We start from the raw sequence: 25573 nt of genomic DNA on the forward strand, positions 1-25573 counted from the left end.
CCGAATGCAGGCTGGCTTGCCTGCAGAGTTCCCGGCGTCAGTCCCCAGATTCCAGGCAGCGTTCCTCAGGCTCTAGGTGTCCATTACCAGCGGTCTGGCGCAGACCCGCTGCGCCACGGCACCAGGGCACCCAAGTCTCTCTCCCAGCTCACAGCACCGCTCTGGAGGGTCAAGACGCCAGTCCCTGAAGCCCCGATGCCGGATCACCAGTACGGTTCACCACAGGTGCATCGACGGTCTCCAACACGTTGGTCTTCTCGCTCCCGTTTCTGCTCCTGCTCTACGGAACGGCACTGCTCGTAAGGCGTAGATCATCGGGGTACTGTTGCCGATCTGCCAAATGCTGCTGCCGGTCACTGGGATTGCGGCACCAAGAGCCATCGCCCTGTACAGGTCCTCAATGGAGGTCCGCAGCCAGAGCCGACGGGATCGAGGTAGACAGGTGGCCTTGGCACCGTCCTGGTCCCCCAGACAAGTCTCCCCCTCCTCCGGCTCTGATAGCGAGGAGGAGACCCTGCCTGCGGGACAGGGCCACCCATCAGGGGCATCATGGCCCCAGGGCCAGTGGCCAGCCCCCTAGCAACTCTGGAACCCTTGGGGATTTCCCCCACCCGTTACAGGGGCATAGGTCGGTCTCAGGGGCATCCGACAGACGATCGGTGACAGACAATTGGCAACAGTCTCCCATTGCCCCCTCACGTGGATATGGAGTCAGAGCAGGTTCCCCAGGGCCAGCCAACCTCAGCTGAGGCTCCCATAGCAGCAGTGGCAGAGTTTGCAGACCCGCCTATACCTGCCGCCTGATCATTTATCCATCTACCAGTATTTTTTCCAAAAACTCATAGTTCCAGCAGGAATCCTATTTCCCTATGCTGGGCGTTAGAAAGGCCTTAGCTTTCTACCTGGATAGCAATAAATGGCTTAGGAGATCTCCTAAATGATTCCTGGATAGATCTGACAGGGCTCCCATTTCTACTAATGCATTTAGACAGTCTTTATTGGGTTGTATCTGTACCTTTATGAGTCTGCAGGTTCTCAGGCCCCCCAGGGTGCAAGTGCATTCAACTTGACATCTACTGCATTTTTGAAGAGTGTCCCAGTATCTGAGATCTCTTCTGTGAGGCACTGGTGAAGTTGGGAGCATCCTGTTCAATAACCTATGCTGGTGAAGGCATAGGAAAGAAATGGGTCAATCACTGAATGGAGATCTGTTCGTGGATTTTCTAATCGGAGGTTAAATCATAGGAATAGTTTACTCTTTGATTTTGATTTTAGTTTTGTATTGAGTCTTCCTTGGTGTGCCTCTAGATTGCAATAATCTATAAACAATATTTCTGTTTACTTGTAACTTTTGTTGAAGCGAATTTCTGTTTAGGTACATCCTATTAGGTCTACATAATAATGGGTGAGGGAATAAATTACATGCTAATTAAAATGACAAATACAGATTACAGTATTACAATATCAGAAGAAATACATCGTACAATTTGATGATATTTTTTTTTCCATGACTACTTTGCGGTTGAATCCAGTGGCTGTTTTCTAATGACTGGTTGCATTTTTTTTTTCCAGGTAATTTACTTAAAGAAAACACCAGAAGAAGCATACAGAGCACTTTTATCTGGATCTAATCCACCATATCTTCCATTTAGGTATGTCTGCAAATAAAATATTACTTGGTCGAAATTTTTTACTTTAGAACTTGATTTTCTTGAGGCATTTTCAAAGTCATGAATGTGTGATGTAAAAATCTTATGGTTATAAAATGATTACTTCCCAAGAAATTCTTCTTTGACTTTTGGAGAAAACATTTGCTCCCAGATAGAATAAGTCCATATGGATTGAGAACCGTGTTTAAGACACATTTCCATCTGAGAAAATCACTGCTGATCAGCCACTAATTAAGGCTGACAACATTGTAGCTCAAAATTAATTTATTAGAAAGATTATAACTTGCTGATAAATTTTTTTCCATGTCATACACTGAATTTTACAAGTAACAGAAGCCATCTCAATCAGTTTCTTCCAGTGCGGCCTGTATAGCTAGACTTATGAATTACGTTAATTTTATACAAGTGTATATTGTCCCCATTTTAAAGGGGACATTTGAGGCTCAGAGTTAATGACTGGGTGTTTTTTTTGTTTTTTATGAATAAATTAGCTTGAGGCATTTTAGGTAAATTTGCATCGAAATTTGCATTTAAAGAGATTTTAATCTCGTCTTTGTGTATACATAACACAGAGCAAGGATTCTCAAGCATTTTTATAATGTGGACCACACTTCAGTAGTATTGCATGGACCACCTGCCCTCCCATTTCTGGTCACAACAATCCATAGCAACTCTGGTAGGCTTATGTGCTAGCTGGCTCGAAGAAGCCATTGGGCAGCCTTAGACCTCCTCCCATAGAGAATTGCCCTGGTGCAAGGGGACCTCTCTGCCTCTTCCATGGCAGTGTAGGAGGCATTTTCAGGGCACACGTGTGCCTGCAAAAAACAATAAAGCATGTTGAAAGAGGGGCTGAATTTAGGGCAGCCCAGAGGACTGCCTAGTGTACGCTGTGCTAGCTCCTGCAACTGCTCAGTGAAGGAGTATCAAACTGTCATCCCTATGCTGGTGTCTGCCTGAATCAGGCTCTTGGACAAACAGTTGGGTGAAAGCTAGAATAGCTGGATGTAACAGGCTTTTCTGAGGACCATTGTGGCTACAAAAACCTCTTGCTGATGACTTTGTTGCTAAAAGTACTTGGCATCAGTTCAGTGATCAAAGCTTTATCAGTAGAGAGCTGTTTTGTTCACAGCTTGTGTTTAGACATCTGCCAAAAATATACAAAGTTGGCTAAGCTGCTGGCATCAAAATCTGCTAAGCTGCCACTGTTTATAAAATAATAAAAAGGCACTCGGTGGCCTGAATAAAGAAACGTACCTTTTATATTGAAATGCCAGTGCTTGGTCATAAAATCCACAGGATCGAAAGTGCAAAATGTGTGGACCGAAGTATGAGTTTTTGAAAAAGCAGTTGAACTAGTTTGTAGTTAGTTCTTAGTAACTGTGTCCCAACTAGTGCATTTTTCTGGTTCCTGGTCTTTCCCCTCTAGTTTGTGAGTTGGGTAGTGTGTCTCGTCTGTTGATGCAGATACCGTTTCTGAGGCTTCACATTCCTGTCCTTGCAATACATTCTCTGCCTCTAGTAGTATAAAAAAGGCAGCATTCAGCTCTTCTGCCTTTATTGCTTATTTTGAGAGAGTGACAAGTAAAAATCCTTTCTCATCCTTTAGGGGACAGAAATTTGGGGAGCTTTGTTTCTTAAATGGCCTCACCCACTGAGCTCATGCTCTCCTTTTCCTTTCCTTTCTCCCATCATGGAGAAGACACAGAGCAAGCCAAAGTTCAGGAGACATAGAAGGGCGCTCTGCCACAATCGCTCCAGTCCATGGACTCTTATTTTGCTAGGGAAAGGATTCAGAACGTGGATTTGTTAAGGCCTCAGCCTACCCTGCCCCACACGAGCCAAAGCTTTCTTAGAAACAACTTGAGAGTGGTTCAGTCCTTTTTGGTTCTTGTGACTAAGAAAACCAGACCTCCTTTATCTATCAAGGACATCAGTGAGGGAGAAGTATTTTAAAAAAATTCTCTGAATCCCCATTCCATTTCACCTGGAAAAGAAAAAGCTCAAGGATCATCCCAGATTCTTAAGTGGATAACTGAATCACTTGGCAAGGAATCGAGCATTCTTGGAGTCTCCTTACTGAGAGAGAGAGATCCTATGCTCTCTTAGGGATATTTCCCTTCACTTCCTTTCCACTTATATATTGGATGATGAAGAGATGCTGACTGTAACCCAAAATGGAGACCAGACAAGAAAAGGGGGTAGTCCTACTGAAATGATGACCTCTCCCACTCCTCACAAAAACAAAATAAATACTAAAAACTAAGGGGGGGGAAGCCAAGAATTGCACCAGATTGTCCTCTTTCCATAAGTTTTAATGCCACCATCAAGGAAGGAGCACTATCTGCTTCAGGATTTTGAAAACCCTGTGATGGAGAAGCAGGAACATTTCTTCCCCAGGCATGTTTGAATAAGAGTGGATTGATTTTGCTTTTTAATCAAAGTGACTTCAAATGACTTGTATTATGATTTAAGTAAGCAAGCAGGAAACTTTGACTTTTTAGTTACTGTATATACTCGATCATAAGCCCATTCGTTTATAAGCCAACCTCCCCAAGATGGATAAGTAAAAATAGAAAAATTTTATGACCCATTCATAAGCCGACCCTATAATTCCGGAGTCAGCAAACTTTGGCTCCCAGGCCGACGGAGGGCCGAGATGGTTTGTTTACCTCGAGCGTCCGCAAGCTTGGAGGTAAACCTAAGTAAACAAAGTGTCCCGGCGCATCAGCTGCTTACCCTGATAGGCTGGGACAGCAACTGGTGGGGAAATATTTTGGGAGGGGAGAAGCTGGGGGTCAGGGGAGTAACCCCCGTGACCACCCCCCACATGACCTCACCCCTAGCCCAGGACCCCCCCACTTTCCCCATCCCATTCCTTCCCACCTTATCTGGGAAGGGCCAGGGGAGGATGGTTCTGGCCTGGCTGGAGCTGCTCCGGTAGGCTGGGCAGCGTGGCTGCAGCCTGCTCCGGCGAGCCAGACCGGGCGGTGCGGCTGCAGCATGTTCCAGTGGGCTGGGCCGGGCAGCACGGCTGCAACGTGCTCTGGCGGGCCGGGCGGCGCGGCCACAGCCTGCTCTGGGGGGCGGGGCAGAGCGGCACGGTTTCAGCCTGCCAGCCCCGGAGCTGCAGTTGCTTCGTAGGCTGGGGGGAGAGCAGCGTGGCCAGAAGCGGAGAGACTCTGGCCCCGCCTCTTCCCTTCTGGCTCTGCTGGCTGTGCTGTCTCTCCTTGCTCCCTCTGTTGGGGGGGAGGGGCTGTGTCCCACCTCTCCCTCTCTATACCCATTCATAAGCCAACCCCCTTCTCTGATGCTTCCCTTTTTTGCTAAAAAAAATTCGGCTTATGAATGAGTATATACGGAGAGGTTAATTTTCATTGATTGGTATAACTATTAAAATATCTTGACTTACAACTACTGAATATAGCATTTACACTAAACTTGGTATTTCTTTTTGCTAACCAGGAAGATACACTATATTGATATGCATTTATTTAAGCAATTATATGCCTTAACTTGCATTTATTCAGATTCTTAATTTTTACATTTGTCTGAAATTACGTATTTATGTACAAGATTTTTTTTTACATGTTATTTCTTTAAGCTGCATTTGGATGTAAACTGGAATTCAGTTAAAATGCACAAACAGTTTTAATATGTTTTTTATTAGTTAAATAAAACTAAATATGCAAGGTACATGTTTTGCATTTAAAACTAACTGATTTATTAAACAAAGGAAATATCTGTAGTTAGTGAAATTGAACTGATTCATTCTGGGTTACCATGTCCTTCAAGTTTTTAGAACTAGTAAACTTTATCTTCTCACACCTTGTTTTTATTCATAGTTTGCTAGAGGAAAACAAGCTTTTCTGCTTTTTCAATTCCCAATTCGCTTCTCAGCAAATGAACGAACTAGTTGATTAAACAGAAATAAAGAAAATATTCGCTTTTCACCTGCAGAAGAGGCTGATTCTGCGAAAAGATGGTTTAGCACTTCAGCAACGTCTGAAGCCACGTCTTAGCCAGTGATTTCCACCAATTCAGTGGTTGAATTTTCTTTTAAACTTGAGCAGCAGCAAATTATTTCAATAGTTTATGCCTTAACGTAAGTTGTTCTGATTTCAAATTTTATTCTAAATTTGTTTATTTTTAAAAAGAAAAATATTTTAAGTCTGATTTTTAAATTAAATATCCAATTTCTTATTTTTTTTAAAAAAATGCTCATGTGTGTGTGGTGTATGGATTTGGTTTGAATCCATATGGAGAAAGGTGGTGCCTGCCACTGATATCCAACCTGAGAGAGAGAATGAGCAAGCTAAATCTAAGGATAAATATCTCCTTTGCAAAACTATAAAACAAGTTGCAATTCCCTTGCATTCCTCCTTTTGAAGAAGTCATTAGGGAGAAGTGGGAAACTCCTGACAAAGGAAAGAGGTTTAACTGTCAGGTGCTGAAATTCTAGAGCATCCTGGAACCTGTACTGTCATCATAGTCCCCAAGTCAATGCAGTAGTGGCAGAGATATGGTAACCTCTGCAAAAAGAAACCTTTGTGACCCATCCATTTAAATCAAAAACTCTGCAGACAGAAACATCCTAAAAACTGATGATTCTCAAGACCCATGATGAATTTAACTTACAGAAGCTAGGGAAGCTAGTGGTGTTTGTAACAGATGGCTTCTATGAGGCTGGCAGTAAGAACCATGGAGCCAACTCTGTCTTAAGCCCTGGACAGCAGATAATTATCCAAAGCAAATCCTCTGTAATTTCAGGTTCACAGAATTCTGCTCTAGGACAAATCGGATAAGGTAGTGGCTGAGAGACAAATGAAAGTGCTCACTCAGGAAAATACAAGAAACTGCTGTAAAGATAGGAATGAAATGAGCTTCTAACTACAGAAAAAAATACTACTCTTATCCAGTGGGTAAGACCTTGATTCAGAATACTAAGGGGAAGTCCACATGCAGGAAGGGGGCCAACACTTTTTTTCCAGTCCAAATAATCAAAATGAGTTCAGCAGTGCCTGCCTCTGTTCAGAAATAGGCTGCTGGGGAGAAGGTTATCCCACTTCTGAAATGTATCTGGTTCTAATCAACTTCAGACAATTGGGTCTGGGAGCTAATGTGTGGCATAGTTATTTTCATAGAACCTCCTGCTCTTCTACATCTCTTCCAAACTTCAGGTCTCTAGTGGATCATATGTAGTATCAAGATTCCTTGGGGTAGCTCATCCTATCCAAACCAAAAGGCATATTTTTCTGTTGAGGTCTGTCCACAATGCTATGAATTCTTGTAACCCATCCATTTGAACTAATGGCATTTAATTCTCAGTTTTTAAATTTATTTTATTTATTTATTTTATTTTACAAGAAGACATCCTTCCTGGTCACAATAGTTTTGGCAAGAAGAGTCTCAAAAATCTCTGCTCTTAGAAGACACAAGCCTTAGAATACCATCCATGAGGACAAAGAAGTAGTTTGATCACAAAGTCATTTGTAACCAAGATTAAACTCACAAGAAATTATTCTTTCTTCTTCAAAACTGCAGTGCCAAAGGGAAAAGCATGGCACATGTCCACTTTGAGAGAGTCAGTAAAAAAATACTGTTGTAGAACCAATCAATTCAAGAAAACATCTCTCTATATTCATTTCCTTCCTGCTGGGCCTGAAAGCATCCACAGCTAGCATACCTAGGTAAATCAAATTAATCAGCTATCATTGAAGTATATCCAGTTATACATAAACTGATTTCAGAAGGGATCAGAGGCAACTCAATACATTTGTGACCTTCTGCGCAGGCAGACTGTCAGTTACCCAGAGAAAATCTGTGCATCTATCACCTAGTCATCAACTGACAATTTGATAAAGCACTACAGACTTGAACTGCATTCCTCTGCAGAAATATCTTTGGCATGAAGTTTCTCCAAGCAGTGATCCTAAAATAGAAGTATTACTAAATTTAGGGCTGTGGAATCGTCTTTTTAATTCATTCTTTCTTATGCCTTAATAAGTTTCCTTATGCTTACTACATCCCAGATGTCCGAGTGGACAAGAGATATGATCCAGAATGGAAACTGTAGTAACTTTATAGCTTCCCTTAAGGGACAAACAGCTCCTCTAGTTCACTTCATTCAATATGCCTCTGGGTATCTATACGATGACCTCCTTAGTAGATCAGATAGAATTGTTCTACACATTATTTCAACTATGGGGTGCCTAATGTGTACTATAGGCAGGGCTGCCTATTATAAAGCATGAAGTGTTGGGTAAACATAAGACCCTGTTTTCAGTTACTTATAACTTTGCTGAAGTTTAACCATGTGGGCTGAAATTTTCCATGCTGAGTGTCAGTCTCTGACATGATTGAGGTGTTTCCAATCAAAAGGCTTTGGGGAAAGCACATTGCTTTGCCCATGTTAAAAAGTTCTGGTGATCTTTTCTTTGAGAAGCTCTAATAACTTCATGCTTTGCAGCAGGGACTTGAGCTTTATATCAGGGATGTGCTGCTTTCTGTTGTTACTGTGAAAGGCCACCCATAGTGGGAGAGACTGGGGCTGAAAATATAAATAAATAAATATAGGGAAGGGCAATATTTATACATAAAAAAATAGATCCTGAAGAGGCCATCCTATAGATACCAAGAACACTTCTCTTGGGTGGGGTGGGAAGTCAGTCCCAGAAAGGGTGCCACCAGCTTGTCAGTCTTCGATTTTTTTTTTCATTTTTGGCTCATGTTTTTCCCATTCACATTTAATCTCATGGATCAAACTGATCTGTCTTTGTATGTGCAGGAAGAGATACAGTAGAACTTCACAACTCTGGTGTTCATATCTTTGGACTTACCAGTCAACGTGGACACCATGTGGAACCTGAAGTAATCAATCAGGCAGCAGCGGAGACCACACCAAAAAAAAAACAAAAATCCCCCAGCAAATACTGTACTGCCTCAGGGCTTCAGCCACAGAAGGGTGGGGGTGCTGTAGCCGCAGGTTCAGGGGGTGGTGGACTCCGAGCGCGGGAGGGGGCTCAGGGCTCTTGGCCCACAGACGCACCAGGGTTCAGGGCTTTAGACCCACGGGGAGTGCTGGGGCTCGAGGCTCCATTCCCGACTTCACCCCCATGAGGGGCTAAAGCCCCAAGCCCCGGCACGTGCACTTCCCCCACTGAAACTGGGAATGGAGTCATGGGGAGCCCTGGCACCCCCCGCAGGGCAGAAGCTGGGAACGGAGCTGTGGGGCTGAAGCATGAGCCACCTTGCTCTCCGCAAGGCTGAAAGCAGGAGTGGAGCTGTGGGGCTGAAGTCCCGAGCACCAGCGCTCCCCCCAGGTCTAAAGCCCTGAGCCCTCCAGAGCCCCCCACCCGGAGTCTTGGCGCCTGGAGGGTCAGGAACGCCCCCCGTCTGAAGTCCGTAACGTCTTGTTCAGAGTTACGGAACATTTGAGTTACAAACAACATCCATTCTCACGATGTCCGTAACTCTGAGGTCCTACTGTATTTTCAACAAGGGGGAAAAGTCAGTCCAAGAAAGGAAATACATTTTCTGTGAGTTGTCTTAGTGGTGGTCAGTGCTTGTTGAATCAAATCTTGCACTACAAAAATAGTTTGACATGATAATAGTTTCATGATTGAGATTATCCTGGTACAAGTGACTTCAAATGTCAGAATTTCTCAGTGTAATGATCTAAGGAATCGCTGTTGAATCACGTCTGCAGATAGTTTCTTTAGTTAGGGGAAGCTGGTAATATGACCTTTTAAATGTCTTTTGAGTATAGAAGACTATATTCTTTATTTAAATAGTTTGGAGGTTGCAGGATAGGCAGATTCCTTTAGGGGACACTAAATGTTTACTCAGAAACTGATTTAGTTTCATTTAGCTCAATGACCTGAAAAGGCCTTAATCAGCTTAGAACTTCAGCAGTTATTTCATTTAAAGACTGCTTCAGCAAAATATTGTGGAAAAGTATCACTGTACCCTTTACCAGATATATAAAAACACTTTTATAGTTGCAAACTTGCAGACAAAGCAGTAGCTCAGAGAGGCTTATAGTCATCACTGCTCCATTTGAGATGTGTTTTTTTTTTTTTTTTCTTGGCTGACTCATTTTCATCATATCCAAACCCTCTAATTTCTGAAGGTCTGCTACTGAGGAAAGTGCATAAACTCTTACTGTCCCGTCCCCCCCAAAAGGAACACCCATTGTATCATTCAGACATCCTTTTTCCTACTGTAACCTTGAAGTTTAAGATTTTCTTTACAACAGCAGGAAAATCCTTTTTGCAAAATTACTTAAATGGAAATGTGCATGTGTTTATATTCAAGAAAAAAGCCAAATATATTTGTATTACAGTAACCGCATCTGAAAATCTTTTGATTTTTCTTAAACACTGAGGACAATTGAAATGCAGAAAGCAAAACTAAACTCTCCAAAAGCAGTTAGGTAGGAGACAATATGCAGAAGTCCATGGTTTTTTTTTTTGGTTTTTTTTTTAGGAAAGATGACTTGTTTTCAGTTGAATGTGCTATGAGAGTAAAGCATACTGAATAAATATCTGTGAAGTCTGATGTTTGTATTACTGTGTTTGTTTGCAAGTCCCATGCAGATTCCATTAATAGTTTGTCACATTAATACTTCACATATAGATTAATATTTTTCATATTTTGAAACCTGTTACTACAGATCTGCATCAAATAGCAATTGGTAATGACTTTTTTTTTTTTAAAGGGAAATGTGTACAATATTGCAGCAAGTTGGCCACTTGAGATTGGAAGAGTTCTTTCGGGCTGCCAGCAATAAATTACCTGACAAGCAACAAAAATACAGAATATAGTATAAATTCATAGAATTAAGTAGCAAATATCTGCTTGTTACCATTTCATTAATTTATTGCTCTGATGTCAAGTTATATCAATATTTCTTCATTCCTAACACGGAATTTAATGAATTGGACTAAAGGAAATTCAGGAAGAACTGGAATTCAAACAGCTGCTGTACGTTTCAAACACACAGGCTCTGTGCCTGCAAATAGTTATGCATGCTCTTACTAATTAAGTAAATAGACCATTGAAGCCAGTGGGACTACTTACTTGTTTCCAGCTAAGCACATGCATAAACTTGAATGATTGGGACCTCATTGTGATAGGCAGAAGGCTTACTTTTTAAGAGTAGATCGTTTAAAGAACTGTTTCCCCCCCCAAATTCCTGAATTTCCTCTCCTGTTTCCACTACGTAGCACTATTGGGGTCTACCCTTCACCCCAGATATGACTGCATTTCAGTGATGCTCTGTGTATTATATGTGAAGTACTTTGGGATGTCTAGGAATGAAAGTCCCAATAAAAATGTAAACAGTATCTACGCGAATAAGTGCAGCTTTGCTCTAAACCACTAGATTGCAAGCACTTACAAACAAAACTTCTCTCTCCAACAAAAACTAAATGCAGAAAATTCCAGATTTAAAGGGCAGTTCTATTTTTTTAAAATGACTAAAAAGGGAACAGTGAGATTGAATATTTATGGCCCTCCAATGAACTCATGTTCAAATTTGCACATCTTCTAAGTAAAAACGTTTGTGTAGATGTGAGCCCTGCAAACTTGTGCAGCAGCTCAGATTGTGTTGTCTAGTTTGCACGTTGTAACTATAGTTAATGATTGTGAAACTGGAACTTATTTAACAATTCTGTTGATTATGAATAACCTAGAAAAGAATTAAGCTCAAGTGTCTCACAGATGATTGAGACTGCCAGGATTTATAAAAACATAAACGGTAAAATCTGTTTTTGTCTCAAGGTGCACAGAGAGCAGAAATATCAAGTAAGGCAATGCCAGGTATTTCTGACCAGAACCTCCTTTTTAAGACCTGTTCATATATTTTTGTTGTAATCCTCTCAGCTCAACTTCACGTTCATCCTAATGATATGCTATCACAACCTATGTGTGACCATTGAAGTTCCAATTCTGATTTCAGATACTGTGATATTAGACTTACCTGGTAAGAGAATATTCAGAAAGATGGGTCCATCAGTACACCGGGGGGCGACGGGGGGGAAGGGTGTAGAGAAGAGGTCATTAAACAAACTGAATTGCTGTTTCAAACTTTACTTGACGTTTTCCTGACCTCTCAAAGGAATACATTTTACAAAATGTGGAATTTTTTCTATTGTGCAGAAAACAGGAATTTTTCAGGCTCTTTTAGGGAAAATATGTGCTCTATCACTAAAATTAGCTTCACAAACTCAAAAACCTTCATGGACTGAAGTTTCCTAGTATTTGAAATTCTTATCTCTTTCAAAATGATTGATCACTTTTTCCCTTTGTACAACAAGCCAGCAAGTTCTGGCAAGCCCAGGAGATTTAGAATAAGTGACTCTGAGATTTACTATTAACCAAGCCATAGCACCACTGCATATCCCTTTCACAGCAACAAAATGCCAATAAAACCAGTCTTGAAATGAAGTATGATCTACTATTCTAGACAAGAGTCACGCCGCTTGAAAAGACCCATAATATTATAGCAGACCCCTACACTTCTCTGTAATCAAGAGTCAAGGCAACAAAAAGGAAGCCATATGTACAACTCAAATTCCACTCAGTCTAATTATTAGAACAAAATCTCATTTTACCCCACTATCCTTTTTAGTCAATCAGTAAAACCAATATGGCCAGTTTTCATGGCCAGTGGCCTGGATGCCAGCAAGAAGGGGGGAAGGACACAGAGCACACGAGAGAGCAGCTCCCTGTTCTCAGTTCCTGTGTTCAATCCCACTTTACCCTGAACAGCCATTACATGCAAAGTCCAGCTTAGGCCCTGTAGGCCTGAGGTGCAGCATTCTCAGTTACTCTGAGGATAGCACATGTGCAGTCTGCTCAGCACTACAAGCAGTGAGAGGCTTGAGCATGCTTACTTAGGGCAGAATCTTCTAACATTTTAGCTGCTAAAAGTGAAATAAGTCTACTGAGCATGTGTGAATAGCAATTATTCAAAGGCTTATAACTTGACCAAATTTGGACAGATTCTCAATGGCGCAGCAAAAGGCACATCCCTCACAGGACCGGTACCAGGCACCAGCCCAGCAAGCAGCTGCTTGGGGCGGCCAATGGAGAGGGGCGGCAAGTCCAGCTCTTCGGCGGTAATTCGGCGGCGGGTCCTTCACTTGCTCTCGGAGCGAAGGACCAGCCACCGAATTGCCGCCAAAGACTGCTTGGGGCGGCAAAAACCCTGGAGCCGGCCCTGATCCCTGATACAAAGGTCACCCTTTCCAAATTTCAAGTCTTTGCTCAAACGATGGGGGGAGGTAAAGCTTTCCAAAGAAGACGCTGCCAACATTTTTTTTAATACTGAAAAACAACAGCCTGGTTCTCAAAAAATGGCTGACCCACTTTGACTTAAGTTTAAAAAAAAAAAAAAGGATTTTTTTTTTTTTTTTTTTGATGGGTTGACCCTGTTGGGATCTGAATTTCATGTTCCAGGGAAGCTGGTTACTTTCATCCTGTGATTTAGACCATTAAACCATTCCTTTCATTTGTCAATTTGTCTAAATAAATTGATGGTTTCAAATAAAAGATTTCCAAGTTCCAAATGGACAATTTTTTTATTTCTATAAAAATTGAAACACAGAGACAGCAGTTATCCCTGTACAGAGCTATACTCATTATGTATATTACCCTGTTTCCCCGAAAATAAGACATCCTCCGAAAATAAGGCCTACTTACAGTTTTGCCTCTCGTTGTAATATAAGGCATCCCCCCGATAATAAGACCTCCCCGATAATAAGGCATCCACTGATAATAAGGCATTTTTCATTTCTGAAAAATAAGACATCCCCTGAAAATAAGACCTAGCGCATCTTTGGGAGCAAAAATTAATATAAGACACTGTCTTATTTTCGGGGAAACAGGGTAAAATGCATCTTCTAGTAGCATTTAATAGAAATAATTGACAGTGTGTGATTATTTAGTTAATAGGGAGGTGGCTTCATGATTTTTTTTTTTTTATCTATCCATAGTACAGGTAGCTCTCCAGAGTTCATACTTTTCACTGCTGCCTCTGCTTGTCTGGGTTGTTAAGAAGGCTGATAATTTATATCTCCCCTTATGTGTATGAAAAACAGGAAATATTCCAATTCCTGTTTTCTGACAGGATTGCTTGGTGTTCCTCCCCTGTCACAGGTATGAGATGCATGGTGGCTATTAGTTTTGCTCTCTCCATTTTGATCTTTGATCCTAGTTTTCTCCTGTTCTCTTTTTCTCTCACCATTTCATTGTCAGGCTGAAGAAATGCTGTGAGTAATTAAACATTTTATTCCAGTAAACACTGTCTTATGACTTTGTTTAGGAATTGAATCTTTAGATTGAGCATGGTGCTTTAGTTGTAGTTAATGAAAATCTACCCTCATGCAACTATTGTTTGAAAATATGTTTTTGCTTATGTTGATAGGGTAATAAGTTTTGTAAAATGAAACGAAGAAAAGTAACTTTGTTAAACTTGCTCAGTTGTCACATTTCATTACTGCATGCATTTCATCTACAAATATACAAGAGCTATTGACTTTTATGTGAGCTGACATAAGTAATGAGATAAAGCAAATTTTTATATTCATCGAGGCATTAAAATGTAACAGGCAAATTATTTGGGTTGCTACAGTTAGCTAAATCAGCTGTCATGACACTTCCTTCATGCACAATGGATTCTTAAAAATAAAGCATTAATTCAGTGCCTCTGCCACAGTATCTGATGGCTTATCAGATGGAGGAATAGTTGGTTATTGTATACATACTAATACAGCCAGAATTATATGCTATTTGTAATTGAATGTTTTGGAATAAAAATAAAATGAAAAAAGTCGTGTGCACAATTTGTAGTATAATAACTCATGCAAAACAAGTCTAATCACCACCACTCATTACATAGTTCTGTAAACGCTTTACAAAAACACTTTGTCCTTTTCTCTTAGCTTTGCCGCTTCATTACCTTCTCCATGTATAATACATTTTCCGTTACCGCTGCTCTGTTCAGGAATTTTTTCTTGGTATATCCATATGTATGTTCCTATTCATTTTGTCTCTCAACAGACATAATACTAAAATACACTTGTGTTTATCTTCTCCAATACTTTTTTATACATTTTAGCCCCATCAAAATTGTATCTCCTTTTATATAACAGAATTCATTATTTTCTGCGTATTTTGAAGTTTATCGAGAGAGATTTTGATTTTTATCGAGAAAACTTGAAAGCTCAAAATTTTTAAATGATTTTGTTATAATTAAATATTTTAATGTAACAATGAAATTATTCAAATTCTTTTTTTTCCATGCTAAAACTTATTTCAAATAAACATGCTTTTTACAATCTAGTGATACTTTTTATGTTTAACTTCATATTTAACTCACTTGAAATGCAGCACAAAGCAGTCTGTCATTTTTACTTTTCTTTAGTAAACTTTTCCCCAAAGATAACACATGCCATTATATTTGCAACTAAATATATTTCCTTCTGGTCAGAATACATATTCTTCTTCTCTTAAAACATGAAAATGTGTACGTATATATATAAAATAGTAGCCAGCTAAAAAGGGAAGCTACACTGTATTATGAGGTGCAATCAAGGCTTGCTTTAACTGTTTTTTTGTTCTGTATTTTCTGACACATCCGGCTTAATAAGGACCATAGGAATTGCTTTACCAGATAAGACAGACCAGAGGTCTTTCTAGTCAGTTATTCTGTCTCAATCAGAGACTAGTACACAAATTAGGGAAATGCAACCTAGATGGAGCTACTATAAGGTGGGTGCATAACTGGTTGGAAAACCATTCCCAGAGAATAGTTATCAGTGGTTCACAGTCATGCTGGAAGGGCATAACGAGTGGGAGCCCGCAGGGATCAGTTCTGGTCAATATCTTCATCAATGATTTAGATAATGGTATAGAGAGTACACTTATAAAATTTGCAGACAATACTAAGGTGGGAGGGGTTGCAAGTGCTTTAGAGGATAGAATTATAATTCAAAATGATCTGGACAAACTGGAGAAATGTCTGAAGTAAATAGGATGAAATTCAATAATGACAAATGCAAGTATCAGGGGGTAGCTGTGTTAGTCTGTATCCACAAAAACATTGAGTCCGGTGGCACCTTAAAGAGTAACAGATTTATTTGTGCGTAAGCTTTTGTGGGTTAAAAAACCCACCACTTCAGATGCATGGAGTGAAAATTACAGATACAGGCATAAATATATATTGGTACATGAAGAGAAGTGAGTTACCTTACAAGTGGAGAACCAATGTTGAAGGCCAATTTAGTCAGGGTGGATGTTGTCCACTCCCAATACTTGATGAGGAAGTGTCAGTTAAAATGTTTACATATAAAACGACGGGGTCTAAATTAGCTGTTACCACTGGATAGTTCTCTGAAAACATCCACTCAATTTGCAGTGGCAGTCAAAAAAGCGAACAGAATGCTGGGAATAATTAAGAAGGGGTTAGAAAATAGGACGGAAAATATCATGTTGCCTCTCTATAAATCCATGGTACACCCACATCTTGAATACTGTGTGCAGATGTGGTCGCCCCATCTCAAAAAAGATATATTGGAATTGGAAAAGGTTCAGAAGAGGGCCAAAAAAAATGATTAGGGGTATGGCACAGCTTCCGTATGAGGAGAGATTAATAAGACTGGGACTCTTCAGCTTGGAAAAGGCTAAGGGGAGATTTGATTGAGGTCTATAAAATCATGACTGCTGTAGAGAAAGTAGATAAGGAAATGTTGTTTACTACTTCTCATAACACCAAATGAAATTAATAGACAGCAGGTTTAAAACAAGTAAAAGGAAGCATTTCTTCACACAATGCACAGTCAACCTGTGGAACTCCTTGCCGGAGGATGTTGTGAAGGCCAAGACCATAACAGGGTTCAAAAAAGAACTAGATAAATTCATGAAGGATAGGTCCATCAGTGGCTATTAGCCAGGATGGCAGGAATGGTGTCCCTAGCCTCTGATTGCAGAAGGTCGGAATGAGCGACAAGGGAAGGATCTGTTCATTCCCTCTGGAGCACCTGGCACTGGCCACTGTTGGAAGACTGGATACTGGGCTAGATGGACCTTTGGTCTGACCCAGTAGGGCCATTCTTATGTTCTTATTCTTATGTCAATACCAAGAGAGGGAAAATTGCTTTTGTAATGAGCCAGCCACTCCCAGTCCCTATTCAAGCCCAAATTGATGGTGTTAAGTTTGCAAATGAATTGTAGCTCAGCAGTTTTGCTTTGAAGTCTGATTCTGAATTTTTTTTGGTGAAGAATGGCTACTTTTAAATCTGTTGTTGAGTGTCCAGGGAGATTGAAGTGTTCTCCTACTGGCTTTTGTATGTTACCATTCCTGATGTCTGATTTATGTCCATTTATTCTTTTACGTAGAGACTGTCCGGTTTGGCCAATGTACACGGCAGAGGGGCATTGCTGGCACATGATGGTATATATCAAATTAGTAGATGTGCAGGTGAATGAGCCCCTGATGGCGTGGTTGGGTCCTATGATGGTGTCGCTAGAGCAGATTTGGGGACAGAGAAGGCAACAGGGTTTGTTACAGGGATTGGTTCCTAGGTTAGTGTTTCTGTGGTGTGGTGTGTAGTTGCTTGTGAGTATTTGCTTCAGGTTGGGGAGGGGGGGTGTGTCTGTAAGCAAGGACTGGCCTGCCTCCCAAGGCCAGTGAGAGTGGAGGGATCGTTTTCCAGGATAGGTTGTAGATTGTTGATGATGTGTTGGAGAGGTTTTAGCTGGGAGCTGTACATGATGGCCAGTGGTGTTCTGTTATTTTCCTTGTTGGGTTTGTCCTGTAGTAGGTGACTTCTGGGTACCCGTCTCAATCTGTTTCCTCACTTCCCTGGGTGGGTATTGTAGTCTTAAGAACGCTTGATAGAGATCTTGTAGGTGTTTGCCTCTGTCTGAGGGATTGGAGCAAATGCGGTTGTATCTTAGGGCTTGGCTGTAGAGAGTGCATTGTGTGATGTGTCCTGGATAGAAGCTGGAGGCATGTAGGTAAGTATAGCGGTCAGTAGGTTTCCGGTACAGGGTGGTGTTTATGTGACCATCACTTATTTGCAGTGTAGTGTCCAGGAAGTGGATCTCTTGTGTGGACTGGTCCAGGCTGAGGTTGATGGTGGGGTGGACAAATGCAAAGTATTCCACTTCGGAAGGAACAATTAGTTGCACACATACAAAATGGGAAACGACTGCCTAGGAAGGAGTACTGCGGAAGGGGATCTGGGGTTCATAGTGGACGATAAGCTAAATATGAGTCAGCAGGGTAACACTGTTGCCAAAAAAGCGAACATAATTCTGGGATGTATTAGCAGGAGTGTTGTAAGTAAGACACAGGAAGTAATTCTAACACCCTACTTCGTGCTGATTAGGCCTCAGCTGGAGTATTATGTCCAGTTGGGGCGCCACGTTTCAGGAAAGATGTGGACAAATTGGAGAAAGTCCAGAGAAGAGCAACAAAAATGATTAAAGGTCTAGAAAAAATGACCTATGAGGGAAGATAGAAAAAAATGGGTTTGTTTAGTCTGGAAAAGAGAAGACTGAGAGGGGACATAAGAGTTTTCAAGTACATAAAAGGTTGTTACAAAAAGGATGGAGGAAAATTATTGTTCTTAACCTCTGAGAATAGGACAAGAGGCAATGGGCTTAAATTGCAGCAAAGGCGGTTTAGGTTGGACATTAGTAGAAAAACTTCCTAACTGTCAGGGTGGTTAAGCGCTAGAATAAATTGCCTAAAGAGGTTGTGGAATCTCCATCCTTGGAGATTTTTAACAGCAGGTTAGACAAACACTTGTCAGGTATGGTCCATATAATAATTAGTCCTGCCATGAGTGCAGAGGACAGGATTAGATGACCTCTCGAGGTCCCTTCCAGCCCTATGATTCAGAAAAGGTTGCGAAAGTCCTCTTCGGTGAACAGTTAGGGAAAACCTGTCTATAGGGAAGATCATCTAACGTCAGGCAGTTAATGCTGTCCTGAAGTTTCTGAATGTTTCTCCTAAATTTTTCATCTTACCTAACTATGGATGTTCTGATTTGAGACATTTATATCAATCAATTATATTGACCTGGTGCAAGTATGGCTGAGGCAAATGGTTACTTCCTTTATAATCCCTTATGAGAATGAGCCTAGGAGAATGTGCTTACCAAAGCTGTATGCAGTGGGGTCCTTGTTTGGCAGGTTGGAAGAAAAGGGGTTGTTATTGGTACCAGCAGAGGAGGAAGGGGAAAAGCTTACCCAGAAGCAGGTAGGAGCAGGAAGCGGCTGACCCAGGTGATTATTGTGGGGCAGGGAAGGTCCACTGTCCTTCCAGCTGACTGGAAGTTGGGGCATTTATACCCTGATTAGTCCCAGAGAAGCTATCTTTTACCTGGATCAGGCTGGCAGCACCCACAGCGCCGACCCATAAAATCTGAAAAAAAAAACCTGGGTTCCTTCATGACCCACAGTGGGTATTATACTACTTGCCCCTTTTTCCTCAGGGACTGGAGGGAAAAAAAATTTCCCCCACTGCAGATTGGCCAAGGGGTGAGTTTTTCACTTTCCCCACTGCGGGTTTGTGGTGGGGGAAGGGGGTTTAGAGTGTAGTGTCATTATGGAAGGGACTTGGTAATTGGATAAAGTAGATTGGAAAATGATTTAAAGGAAAACATCCCTAAGGGAGATGAGGAAGTGGAGTTTTGGGGATCCTAAGTCTGGTACAAGGGGGAGCCAGCCCCCCTCTTTTTCTAGCCCCCTTAACTCTCTTACGAGAGTCCCAGCAATGCAGTAGCTGGACTTGGTTGAGGATTATGTGGAAATGATTAAGGAAGCAATGATGACCTGCACTGTACAATAGATATTTTAAGTGAATAAAGTTGCCACCCAATTAAACCACATCCAGTGCCTCCTGTCGTTCTTCAGTATGGCTGAACAATGAGGATATTACTGTGGGAAAGAGATGGGTTTAGCTCTGAATATGGCAAGGTTATTTGTAGTTCCTGGTTTTTTTTTTCTGACAGTTGGTTGCCCCTAGTGCTCTAAGTCATGCAACATTACAAAATTACAGATAACTAACAGATAGACAGAAACATTAATTTAGTAAAATAAGCAGTGGACCAAATTCCGTCCTTACCCCTGCCTTCATGATTGCTATCTTTAAATATATCAGAGGGGTTAATACAAGGGAGGGAGAGGAATTATTCCAGTTTAGTACTAATGTGGACACGAGAACGAATGGATACAAACTGGCCGGGGGGAAGTTTAGGCTTGAAATTAGACGAAGGTTTCTGACCATCAGAGGGGTGAAATATTGGAACGGCCTTCCGAGGGAAACGGTGGGGGCGACGGACCTGTCTGGTTTTAAGATTAAGTTGGATAAGTTTATGGAGGGAATGGTTTAATGATAAAACATAGTAGCCAAGGAAAACCAAGCAATGGTACATGAACAGCATAATGGCCAACAAGGGTCAGGCTAGAGACTCTTGCCTATATGCTCGGGGTATTACTGATCGCCATATTTGGGGTCGGGAAGGAATTTTCCTCCAGGGTAGATTGGCTGAGCCTCTGGAGGTTTTTCGCCTTCCTCCGCAGCATGGGGCAGGGATCACTAGCAGGAGGGTCTCAGCCGATTGAAGTCACTAAAACACAGGATTGGGGACTTCAACGGTAGAGTCCAGGGAAGGGTCTTGCGGCCTGCAGCATGCAGGGGGTCAGACCAGATGATCATAATGGTCCCTTCTGACCTTAATGTCTATGAGTCTTCATGTATTACTGTCAATTAAGATAAAAATCAATACATCAAATTGAGCATTGCATATGCAAATTAGGGATGCATTTATGTGCTCATAATGCAAAAATAATGTACTACATGTCTACACTTCTATAATGGTCTCTTGGTTCTACAGGATGAATAGTGTGAAAATTTCCAATTTAGAATATGTGGTATTAATGTTTTGGCAGTATGTCTGTGGAAAAATATTTGTTAAACTATGGCTGCATTTTGAAAAGCCTTTTATTTCTTCCTGTTTATGAGTTCATTATGGAAAAGTAAGTTGTCTCAAAGTATTAAGATGGGAAACCATTTATACATGTTCCATGAAACTGTTGAACAGTTAAAAAAAAATGTTTTTCACTTCTGCTTGGCAATTTTTACGAGTGTGTTCAGTGTAGCTTTTGAATAATACTCATTTTGTGTTTGTGTTTTTGGGGGTTTGTTTTTTTTTAAATATCTGGCTTGATGTTGAATATAATTTCATGTCACTAAGAGGAGCTACATTTTTGCCATACTGGTAAAGTTACGTTGTGTGTCAGGATAATTGTTAACCGTATCTTCAGTGACACATTTAAGTGAAATAGATTTCAGAAGAAATGCCAATTGGTGGTCATCTTCACCCCTCTTCCTTAGGTATCTGGGTTGATTAAAAACAGAAATTAAGACTTGTTTCTGATTTCTGTTATGCATTTGTTTATTGTTGTCTCTTGTCAAGACTGCTACTGTTCTTGCACATGGTACGGTAAAGACGTGTGTGTGTGTGTGTGTGTGTGTGTGTGGAGAGGCTGCTAAGCACTGCTGCATATGTAACGAAGAGAATTAATCTATCACAAAGCAGTACTTGTGTGCTTCCTGAAAATGTATTACCACTGAGATGAAATAATTTTATTTTACTTTTTAAAGATAATTTAAACATTAGTTACTAGAAATTGAGTTTCTTGGTGTAGAGAAAGATACTTGGCATATTCATATTTGTAAGTGATGTTTTCTGCTAACTAGATTGAGCTTTCACATGAGAATTGAATAACTATGAAATAAATTGATGTAATAATGCTGCTATGATTATGCTTTTTCTTGACTGACTTTTGTCCAGTACATGTTAATGTTAATTTGTATTAAATTTTTAGGGATGCCTCATTTGGGAACTGCACATACAATCTCACAATCCTGGATTGCTTGCAGGGAATAAAAAAGGTAATAGCACATCTCCTTACTGTAAAATACAATGATTCTTTTAAAAAAAAAATTACCTAGAAATCTGGTGGGGTTTTGTTTTGTTTTGTTTTAATTTCCTGGAAAAAGTCATACCCTGCCACAAAACTTGAAAGCACGAGGACTTCCTTTAAATGCAGAGAGTAGGAGAAAGTATTAAACTACTGATTTACTAGTTGGCTGCCACCTGAGTTTTACAGACTTCTGAAGATCAGATGATGTGTAGGAACTTGTATGTACACCAAACCTCTTCTGTGTGGAAAAGTTTCTGTAACAATTTGTTGGCTCAAATTAAAAATAGTTACAAAGGAATAACTGAGGTCAGTATCCTTACTTATTGAGAAAGTAGACTAAGATTTAATTAAAATTATTTAATCTAACTGGTATTTCAAAAATACTATCTTTAACACAGTATTTGTGAATGATGGTGAGAAAATTTAACAATGCTTAATCCAGTTTTATTACAAGTATTACCTTTATGACCTGTACTAAATAAAATTCTTGGAACAGTGACTTTTATGATTTGATATAGCTTCCCAGCCTTTCCAAAACTGTTGAAAAAGGAAAATGGTAATGCAATTTTAATAACTTGCTTAGTTTTTGTTGTACCATTATGCAGCAATTTGACTTGAGTATTTCTTCATTTTCAATTGACGGTTTTCAAACTGGATTTTCACTTTATAATTTTTGTGTCAAACTTCTCGAGGAAATTAGTTTTTAAAAAAAGTCAAATGTATAGGTAAGTGTTCTTTTCTATTAGGGATTCAGTGTACAGTGATGATGCATGGGACTGAAGAAATAAGTATTTTCTAGAAAACACATGACAGGATTGTCAGCACCAAAAATTAAAAAAACATGAGTCAGGCCCCCTGAAATCAGGAGATTGTCCTAAAAGTGAGATTATTACAAATTTATATATTTGGGGGGGTTATTTACCTTCTGATTTTGGACTGGTAGGATAATCTGGGGTCTTGAGGACTCCCCAGATAGCAAACCAGAATATATAGTCAGCTTCTTTAAATATTAACCTGATCCTGAATAAGTAATGTATGATGTAGTATGTTATCATTTTATTATATCTTTGCCTTAGTAAAAAGTTAAAAAATAAATAAATAAATAAAACCTGTACCATACTTATATGTATAAGGGGGTAGAATTAAAGTGGCAGGTGGTACCTTAATGTTACTTAAAGTTCTGAGTTTTCTGATTTGCTCAAATGTGCAAGCTTCAATGTTCTTAGTATAAACTTTTGGATTTTTAAAAATTTTAAACTCAGGCAATTTTATTTTGTTGATTCTTAAATATGCTACAAAATACAAAGGCCTGACAATAGACTATTATGATCAGTCTCCTATGTAAGAAACTATCAAAAACATTTTTTATTATTATTATTTTTTTTAGGCCTTTCAGCATGGATTTTTTGATTTTAAGACATTTGACGTGGATGAGTATGAACACTATGAGGTTTGTATATCTTAATTTTTTGCTCAAAGTATGTTAGACTTGCATGTGCAGTGGCACATGCTATGAATTAGAATGCGTGCATAAATAGAAATCAGTTGTAGTGTTGGACTTGGGATTTTATTTTTGTATTCTGACCAATGTAAATGAGTAGTACAAGTTAAAACTGGTACACCTCTACCTCAATATAATGTTGTCCTCGGGAGCCAAAAAATCTTATCACATTATAGGTGAAACCGTGTTATATCGAACTTGCTTTGATCCACCAGAGTGTGCTGCTCCCGCCCCCTCCCCCCCGAGCACTGCTTTACCGTGTTATATCCGAATTCGTGTTATATCGGGTCGCGTTATATCGGGGTAGAGTGTATATGTACCAGTGGTGTATTCAATACTAAATTGAATACATACCAAAATCTCTTCTGGAGATTGCTTATTAAAAAGGCCACCTTACTTAAATTTATCCAGTGCTTTGATGTACTACTGTATGTATTTCTAGAAAACGCTATATTTTAAAAAATCATTCATGTAGCGAGCACAGAGGCATTGGTGTCCTTTTTTAAGTGTGGTGCTGCAGTTGAGCAGGCTTAAATAAAATAAGTCTAAAGATTTGTAGAAGTGCTTAACTTAAACAAGTCTCTGTGACTCCATTAAAAGCTGTTTAATTTATTTGAGATAAGATGACAGAGACATTATCTAAAACTACATTAGAAGCAAGAGGAAGACCAAGGACAAAGTAGGCCCATTACTCAATGTGGGGGGAGGGGAGAACAATAACAGAAAATGTGGAAATGGCAGAGGTGCTTAATGACTTCTTTGTTTCACTTTTCACCAAGAAAGTTGGTCATGATTGGACGTCTAAAAGTAGTGAATGCCAGTGAAAATGAAGTAGGATCAGAGGCTAAAATAGGGAAAGAACAAACTAAAAATTACTTCGATAAGTTAGATGTCTTCAAGTCACCACAGCCTGATGAAATGCATCCTAGAATACTCAAGGTGCTGACTGAGGAGATATCTGAGCCATTAGTGATTATCTTTGAAAAGTCAAATCTATAAAAAGGGAAATAAGGACAACCCGGGGAATTACAGACCAGTCAGCTTAACTTCTGTACCCGGAAAGATAATGCAGCAAATAATAAAGCAATCAGTTTGAAAATATCTGGAAGATAATGAGGTGATAAGTAACAGTCAGCATGGATTTGTCAAGAACAAATCATGTCAAACCAACCTGATAGCTTTCTTTGACCGGGTAACAAGCCTTGTGGATGGGGGTAAGTGGTAGATGTGGTATATCTTGACTTTAGTAAAGCTTAGGATACTGTCTCAATGACCTTCTCATAAACTAGGGAAATGCAACCTAGATGGAACTATTATAAGGTGGGTGCATAACTGGTTGGAAAACCATTCCCAGAGAGTAGTTATCGGTGGTTCACAGTTGTGCTGGAAGGGCATGAGTGGGGATCAATTCTATTCAATATCTTCATCAATTATTTAGATAATGGCATAGATAGTACACTTATAAAGTTTATGGACAATAACAAGCTGGGAGGTGTTGCAAATGCTTTGGAGGATAAGATTATAATTCAAAATGATCTGGACAAACTGGAGAAATGATCTGAAGTATCTGATGATCTGAAGATGAAATTCAATAAGGACAAATGCCAAGTACTCCATTTTGGAAGGAACAATCAGATACAAAATGGGAAATGACTGCGTAGGAAGGAGTACTGTGTTGTAAGCAAGACAAAGAAGTAATTCTTCCGCTCTACTCCGTGCTGATTAGGCTTCAGTCTGAGTATTGTCCAGTTCGGGGCACCACATTTCAGGAAAGATGTGGACAAATTGAGGAAAGACCAGAGAAGAGCAACAAAAATGATTAAAGGTCTAAAAACATGACCTATGAGGGAAGATTGAAAAAAATGGCTTTGATTATTCTGTAAAAGGGAAGACTGAGAGGGGACATAAGAGTTTTCATGTACATAAAAGGTTGTTACAAGGAGGAGGGAGGAAAATTGTTCTTCTTAATCTCTGAGTTAGGACAAGAAGCAATGGGCTTAAATTGCAGCAAGGGAGGTTTAGGTTGGACATTAAGAAAAACTTCCTAACTGTCAAGGTGGTTAAGCACTGGAATAAATTGCCTAAAGAGGTTGTGGAATCTCCATCCTTGGAGATTTTTAACAGCAGGTTAGACAAACACCTGTCAGGGATGGTCCAGATAATACTTAGCCCTGCCATGAGTGCAGGGGACTGGACTAGATGACCTCTTGAAGTCCCTTCCAGTCCTGTGATTCTATGATGAGTTAAGATCCCTCTGAAGTACAAGAGACAGTAGGAAATGGGCAAGAAGAATGTCCATGGAAAAGTTAGTTGAGTTTTTAGTTTGCAGGGAGTAAAATGACAGACAAACCTTGAACTCCGTATTGAACATTCAGCATTCACCAAATTGAGTTCTCCCATC

At 40.1% G+C, this 25573-nt stretch overlaps 1 protein-coding gene across 3 annotated transcripts in view; it reads left to right on the forward strand.

The window, feature by feature from the left end:
* Nucleotides 1–25573, forward strand: part of CDC14A (cell division cycle 14A) — a 125683-nt gene that overhangs the window by 50791 nt on the left and 49319 nt on the right. For all 3 annotated transcript variants that reach the window (XM_054037281.1, XM_054037283.1, XM_054037282.1), the window contains exons 5-7: nt 1573–1652; nt 21573–21639; nt 23059–23121. In XM_054037281.1, coding sequence (XP_053893256.1) covers nt 1573–1652; nt 21573–21639; nt 23059–23121 — 210 coding nt within the window. The remainder of the gene's footprint in view (nt 1–1572; nt 1653–21572; nt 21640–23058; nt 23122–25573) is intronic.

The sequence above is a fragment of the Malaclemys terrapin genome, chromosome 8 (assembly GCF_027887155.1).
Source record: "Malaclemys terrapin pileata isolate rMalTer1 chromosome 8, rMalTer1.hap1, whole genome shotgun sequence".
Taxonomy (NCBI): domain Eukaryota; kingdom Metazoa; phylum Chordata; order Testudines; family Emydidae; genus Malaclemys; species Malaclemys terrapin.